Below are 8,017 nucleotides of genomic sequence, written 5' to 3'. Positions count from 1 at the left end.
ATGGACATGGAGGTTGGATTGATTACAAAAAGATCGGATGACGTAGAAATGATATATATGGAAGAATTAATGAATTCTGTGCATCAACATGAATTAGTTGAAGAGGATTATGGTACTCATTTTACAACAGATGAGGTGAATAAAATTTCATTTTATTTATGTTTATTGCTTTATAATTTGAAGAAGTGTTTTTGTAATATTGTTGGAATAACTTTGTGTAGGTTTTTCCTTCGCGAGAAGACTTACTTGAATGGGTCCGTAGGGTTGCTTATAGACTTGGTTTTGTTATTGTTATTATTAGGTCTGACATAGCAAATGGGAAGCAAGGGAGAAAAACATATGTCTTGTTAGGTTGTGAAAGGGGGGGGGGGGGGGGTAGTTACAGAAAGTATAAGGATGGTTTGGAGGTTATTGTAACTGGTACTTGAAAATGTCAATGTCCCTTTAAATTGCGAGGTAAACCTATTGGAAAGGGTCAAGGTTGGGTACTTAAGGTAATATGTGGTACTCATAATCATGATTTGTATGATACATTAGTTGGTCATCCATATGCGGGTAGATTAAAAGCGAATGAACATTCCATGCTTGTTGATATGACTAAAAGCATGGTTAAACCGAGTAGCATACTACGTACTTTGAAGGAGAATAATAAGGATAATATGACAACAATAAAGCAAGTATACAATGCAAGATACTCATACAAGAGATCAGTTAGAGGACCACGAATTGAATTACAACAATTAATGATGTTGTTAGACCGTGACAACTATCTTCACTGGAGTACGTGTCATGAGTCTTCCAATATTGTTAGTGATATTTTTTGGACTCATCCTGATGCTGTGAAACTTTTGAATGCATTTAACATTGTATTCTTGATGGATACGACTTACAAAACAAACAAGTATCAACTGCCTTTGCTTGAGATTGTTGGTGTGACTTGTACAGGTTTGTCCTTTTCTGCTGGTTTTGCATTCTTATCTAGCGAGAAGGAAAAGAACTTCATATGGGCACTACAAAAATTTAGAGGGTCACTTTTGACATCGCATGTGGGGCCTGAAGTCATTGTTTGTGATAGAGATCTTGCTTTGATAAATGCCATCAATATGGTGTTTCCTAAAGCAAGAAACCTTCTTTGTCGGTTTCATATCAATAAGAATGTTAAAGCAAAGTGTAAAATGTTGGTTGATTCTGCCGAGGCTTGGGAAGTTGTGATGGATTCATGGAGGACTATCATTGATTGTACAGATATTGCTCAATTTGATGAGTTTGTTAAAAGTTTTGAAACTATTTGTTCACCGTGGTCATTACTTGTTGAATATGTGAAGAACACATGGATTATTTCGCACAAAGAAAAATTTGTAAAGTGTTGGACAGATTCATTAATGGATTTGGGAAATACAACATCAAACAGGTATATCAATGCCTTTACTTTGTTTAGAACATGTATAACGTCTAATTGTTTTATGTTTTATACTTATACAGGGTTGAATTAGCTCATTGGTCTTTGAAACGAATATTACAAAATAGCATGGGAGACTTGTGCTCATGTTGGGATGCTATCAAGCATGTTATTATACTTCAACATAACGAAATCAAGGCATCCTTTGAAATGAGTCTACATGTGATAGGACACACATTCAATGTACAGTTGTACAAGATGTTGGTTGGCTTTGTATTTAAACATGCTTTGATTCTCATTGCTGAAGAGTTTGATCGGGTCAATGATGTGGGGTTCGATAGTGAATGTTGTGGATGTGTACTTAGACGGACTCATGGATTACCATGTGCTTGTCAATTAGCCAGATATGCTATGAGTGTCATTCCTCTTAATGAAGTTCATGTTATGTGGACGAGACTAAGCTTTTCAGATTTATCTGAATGTGATCCATCATCTGAGTTGTCAATTCAACAAGAATGGGATGTCATTCTATCCCGGTTCAAACAGGTTGACATGTGTGGCAAAGTTACAATTAAAAACAAGTTGCGTGAAATTGCCTACCCAGACATGACAACATTATGTGCACCACTTAATGTAGTCAAGACAAAAGGATCCCAAAAGAGTCAAACAAACAAATTTCAGAGGTCTACAAAACGCATTCCTTCATATTTTGAGCATGTAGATCGCATCCATATTGTAAATGATAGCTCATCATCTTTGAAGACTCCAAAGGGAAAGGTTAAGGTGACGGCCAACACCAATGCAATTCCCATGCTTAATCAATTTCATCTGAAATGTCACCCTTATATTTTGGATGTAATAGATGTTAAAGTGGATGGACATTGTGGGTTTCGTACTATTGCCTCCTTGTTGGGGATGGGTGAAGAGTCATGGCCACTTATCATAATGGATTTATTCAAAGAAATATCTCAGTGGCGTGAAGAATACGCAACATTATTAGGTGGTCATCAACGGGTAGAACATATCAAGAGATCCCTACTAGTGGATGAGTTGTCAGTGGTAAGTGTATATTCATAAGAGTCATGTGCATTGATTAATTGAACTTGTATGCTATCTAATTTCATTGTTGTATTTTGCAGGCTAGTGTTGACAAATGGATGACAATACCAGATATGGGATACTTAATAGCAAGCAGATAAAATATTATCTTAGTTTGTTTGTCTTTGAAACAAAATATTACTATTTTCCCATTACGTACTGCACCCCCTACCGATGTTGGTCTACACCGATTACTATGTATTGGTCATGTATATGATTCACACTTTGTGCAGGTAAAAATGGTTGATGATTGTCCCATACCTACCGGTGACATTTTATGGTATACACATTGTTACCCAGAGGCAAGGTTATGGTCATCATATTACACTGGGTCGATCTCCAAGCTCACCTCTGCGAATGTATGGGTGTGACACCGTCCTGAACCAAGACATGTACTCAGGAACACATGCAGATGGACTAGAAGCAACTGTCAAACCTGTCACCAAGTAGTGATCAAATTGCAACCACCTTTGATCAATGACATGTGCACCAGGACTCTCAGTCGGCATCGGTGATGGTGGAATGCTCTGCTCGTAGCCAAATTGGCGCAACACACGCTCGGGCATATGTCTCTGTGATAAGCTGCCCAATCGTAGGTGACTCGAGAATAAATAAATGGTCTCAAATGGCCTGCTCAATCTGTGGTCCTCATATGGAGTCCAGATGACGTCATCGTGTGTGAGCCCATCCAACTGCACCCGCACATCGCCAACCACACAAATCTGATGGGCAACAATGTATCGTGCTGCCCGCGGATGTACCTCATCATATGAGGGATTAATATCCCTTCTTCCCATGCCCAAGAAGTGCTCATAAATCCATGCCTGCGTAATTCCATCATATTAATTATAAAATATTTAATACAAAAAATTATGGAATGTAACATGTGATTGCTAATTATTTGTATGGTTTCATACCTGAACAAGTGTCACATAACTGCCCAACTGCTTTGTGTTAAAGTAGGAGGCATCCTTCAACTACTCATATAGATGTGTAAGTGCTGCTGCTCCCCATGCGTATCCACCGCACATACGAAGATTGTTGAATAACAACAAGTACGAAACAGATACAGATGTGGCACTTTTATCTGCAAAAATAGTGCATCCAACCACATGCAACAAGTAAGCTCTAGCAGCACACTCCCAAGCCTCTTGAGCGCAACATTCCGCATATATATCTCGAAGCCAACTCAATCGTACGTGGACGCCTCGACACTGCCTCATCTCAGCCTTCCCACGAGCCTCCTCCACCCCTAATAACTCAGTTAAAATAGTTGCAGCTCCGTTGTACTCTAAGGGCACATACGTAGGGAATTAACCCAAAATGGGGAAGTGTAAAAGAGATGACACATCATCAAGTGTGATGGTCATCTCACCTATGGGAAGGTGGAAAGAGTTTGTCTCAGCATGCCACCTTTCAACAAAGGTTGAAATCAACCCCCTGTCCCCCACCTCATAGCTTATATTTTATTTAATATAAAATATAGTGATTAATATAGTGATTATTTTTTTTATTTAAATTTAATTATTATTTAATAATTTTTTTTAGTGTAATCTGCATTAATATATATTTTATTTATACAATTTATTATTAGTCCTTTAAAAAAATACACATACACATAATTTTTTCGATTAAAAATAGGTCTTCTCTTTCCATATACTTTAATTTTAAACAATCATTTTATAGCTGTGGTTGAGTAAAATGGTTTGTGTAGTAATCATTTTTAAGTAGATTCTACTTAAATTCTCAACCACGTAATTAACATTTTATCTAATTTATTATAGGCTCTTTACTAATGTATTATTGTTTTCTATATTTAAAGAATTAAATTTAGTCCACATATTTAAATAATGATAAACTTCTCTCTCCTCTCTCTCCCGTCTTAAGTTTCATATAGAAATAACATTTATCAATTAAAAAAAAGTATAAAAATTAAAAATTATCATTCTTTTACATAAATATATTAGTGTTCAATATTTATCCACTTGGTCGACCACCTCCACCAATAAATTACCACTTTCAATGCTATTTTCAAGTAACCATAAATTTTCTTTTTTTCAATCTCAATACTAAAACAAATTATATTAATTGCAATAAACAAACATATTTATATATAAATTACAATATCACATACCGTGTATTTATATTTATTACAATAAATTATAAAGATAAATATACATATAATGATAAAAATAAAAATATAGAAACAGTTGTGTTTTTTTGTTTATTTATGTAATTATATAAGTTAGTTTTATATTTATTAATTACTTTATTAGGTAGTTTAGAAACGTCATCGTCTGGATATTCTTTTATAAAAAATCTCAATTATTTAAATAATAGATAAGTTTGAAGAAAAATGAATTACTGTAAAACAGTTCAGTTCAAGACTAATGAAACCAAGAAAACAACATATTCTTAGCTTGTTATTAAACAAATGATAAATTATTCGCAATAAATAGTAAAAATATTTTTGAGCATATAAAGACGTGCATTAGATTTTCTTAAAACTAAAATTTATGTAATAATAATTTGTACATAATTATGATGGTAAACAAAAATGGTTTGGTGAACATTTTTTAAGAAAAAGATGTGATGGAAGAAGTGGTCAAAAGCTCTTGTGATTTGCAGCATGAGCTTTTCCATCACCGAAAGAAAGGATGATGGAGGTTTTCCAACTTTTTGTCCATGCTGTGCCTTTAAGAGAATGTGGTTTTCAAAACCAGACAAAAAAATTAATCAAAAATAATTAGAATTGAATAAAAATTAATTAAAATTGAATTTTTTAAAATTTATCTCCAATTATTTGATTCATATAAAAATAATTTTTTATACGTGAATATAATGCTTAAAATTGAGTAACAATTAACACATAATATGTTTTTCTAAAATTATTTTATAGTTTGATTATATTTTTTTCCACCATATATTTATACTCATTGCAATAAAGTAATAAATTTATTAGTAATTTTAATTTATGTAACACAGATACTGATACGACACGGAAATACGTATAATCTTTAAAATTAGGACAAGATACACAAATCTATATATTATATAATTATGAATTATATAAATTGACAATAAAAATTTGTGTGTACTAAGTATCTTTCATATTTTTTTTAGCAGAAAGATGTTTTTTATGGTTGGTTCAAAATTATTTGTTCTTTATTTTTATAATCATAATAAAAATTTATATAATAAATTTGCTTTTTTAGAAAATTAATGTATTTATCATTTTTAAAATTGTGTTAGACCCATGCTAGAATTGTAAAAAATCTAACTAATATTTTTTGAATTTGACACTTACCGATAAGTGTCATACGAGTGTCGATGTCCGACACGAACACCCCATTTAGAAGGAGAGTCTGAACTTCATGGATTTTAACTATGAAATTATGTAATTTATTTTTGAATATAATATAAAAATAATTTACATCATATGTTTCTGTTAACAATTTTTTCACTATTAAAATTTTAATAAATTTTACAAAAATATTTTGCGACTCTACAAAAATTAAGAAATAAAATTATTCAGATATAATTATAAAACATTAGTTTAATTCCAATTTTATCTTACATTTAAATTAAATCATAGTTATTTTTATATTTTATTAATTTGACTATTTAATAAAAAATGAAATCACATTAAGTTTTCAGCATTGTACACCATAAAAGTACATTCAATTCATTCAATTTTTCTTTAAACATTACATATGTCTTAAATATGTTATTGATATTTATGGGCTAGAGTCTCTTTATAAACTTACTTGCAAATATGAGCTTAATTTGGCTTTTGTTTATTTTGTAGGTCCAATCAAGAAGACAATCCTAGGATGAAGCAATGTACAAAGTAAAACTTTGATTAAAAGAACACAAGAAAACTGAGTTTTAGTTGATATTAGAAGAGACTAGTTGACATTATTTTTGGATCAAACTTTAACTTAAATAATTGTATAAAGTAATTTAGGATTTCATGGGTCATGTATTGGGCCTAATAACATAAAATAATTGGACCAATTTTAGACAAAGTAGTGTAGGTTTTAGACATTCTATTTGGACCAAGAGTAGAATAAGGTACCATGAGCTATCTAATGTTACATTTAAGCTTCCTCAAGCCTAATGCAAACTCTAAAAGATCCAAGATAAAGCAAGAGACGCACGAAGGAGTTAGCTACATTCACAAGACACATTTAATATGTGCTACATATGAGAGAAACATGGAGAGTGTTACTAGCCACATAACACACTCTCATTGGCTTTTCTTGATCTATGGTTTATTTTGCATTTAAATTATTTTGAATTTGACTCTCTTTTGGGCTGATCCTAACACTCTAAATAAGTGTGCTAGCCTCCTGTAAAGTTAGATTATGAAATATAGTGTTCTGCTACCCAATTTGCACGGTCAAACACTTGTCCTCCTTTCCCTAGGATAGACACATTCTTAATCTCATTCTTACACTTTCTAAAGTGAGTTAGCCTAACCTCTCACTCACCATAAATCACATCTACTCAAAATTCCATTTGGTGCTACCGCTCATATCTCTAATCCCATTCTACACCCAAAAATTCAATGTAAGGAGAATTTAAATCAAAGTTTCTAGATAAAATGGCTTAAAATTGAATCTTATTAGCATCTCACTAATATTGGTTAATTTTGTTTAGAAAGTTATATTTTATTGAAACCTGTTTAGAAAAACATATTTTTATGTATTTTAATAAAATAAAACTTTTAATTCTTTAATCACCTTAAAAACTAGCTATAACCTATCTTGAGGCATGAAAATCGTTAACTCTTCAAAAGCAAATATTGGATCAAATATTTATGACCAATGAAATAAAACTAAATCAATTATCAATGCTGACCCTTAAAAGTTAGGATTTTGGGATAGAAATTTTGTTATACTCTTAGAAGTTATGATTTTGGGATAGAAATTTTGTTATACTGTACTGTAAACACTATAGAAAAACTTATTTTGTAGAAATTTTATAAAGAATAAGGTTAATTTTATAAAAAAAACACTAGTGGAAAAAAGTCCATTTACGACACCAAATATACATTATTTTTACTCTCAAATGTTATTTATCAAAATGTGGTAACATTTTTTAAATTAAACCAGGTCTAAAATGACGGTTGTGGGTGGAACCGTCTTTTGAGACCAAAGAGATTGGGTATAAAATGGTGAGTGGAACTACCGTTTTAAACCAAAGTGATTGGGTCCAAGATGACGGTTAAGGTGAAACCACCATTTTAGACTACTGCGATTGGGTCTAAAACGACAAATTTACCTAAGAACTGGCGTTTTAGACCCCTTAAATACCCTACTTCGAAGCTTTTATTCTTTCGTTTTGTCTTTGTACGAACTTACACTCTTATGCTCTCACGCTCTCTGGTTTTTCATCTCCATTGTAAGCTCTTCCTTCACATTCACACATTGCAACATTCTTCATTGCTTATTTTCTCTTTCTCTTATTGGTTGCTCATATTCCATTCATTTCATTGTTGAAGGTTTTCATTGCCTT

General features: G+C 32.1%; 1 protein-coding gene across 1 annotated transcript; it reads left to right on the top strand.

Moving 5' to 3' along the window:
• Positions 1-2,598, top strand: LOC137839467 (uncharacterized). The gene is made up of 5 exons (XM_068648582.1): positions 1-135; positions 222-420; positions 538-1,411; positions 1,483-2,458; positions 2,539-2,598. The coding sequence occupies exons 1-5, from the start codon at positions 1-3 to the stop codon at positions 2,596-2,598; spliced, it is 2,244 nt and encodes a 747-aa protein (XP_068504683.1).
• The last annotated feature ends 5,419 nt before the right edge of the window (positions 2,599-8,017 follow it).

Source organism: Phaseolus vulgaris, chromosome 3 (assembly GCF_000499845.2).
Source record: "Phaseolus vulgaris cultivar G19833 chromosome 3, P. vulgaris v2.0, whole genome shotgun sequence".
Lineage (NCBI taxonomy): Eukaryota > Viridiplantae > Streptophyta > Magnoliopsida > Fabales > Fabaceae > Phaseolus > Phaseolus vulgaris.
The sequence above is the reverse complement of the archived record's forward strand: the minus strand, read 5'-3'. Positions and strand labels throughout refer to the sequence as shown.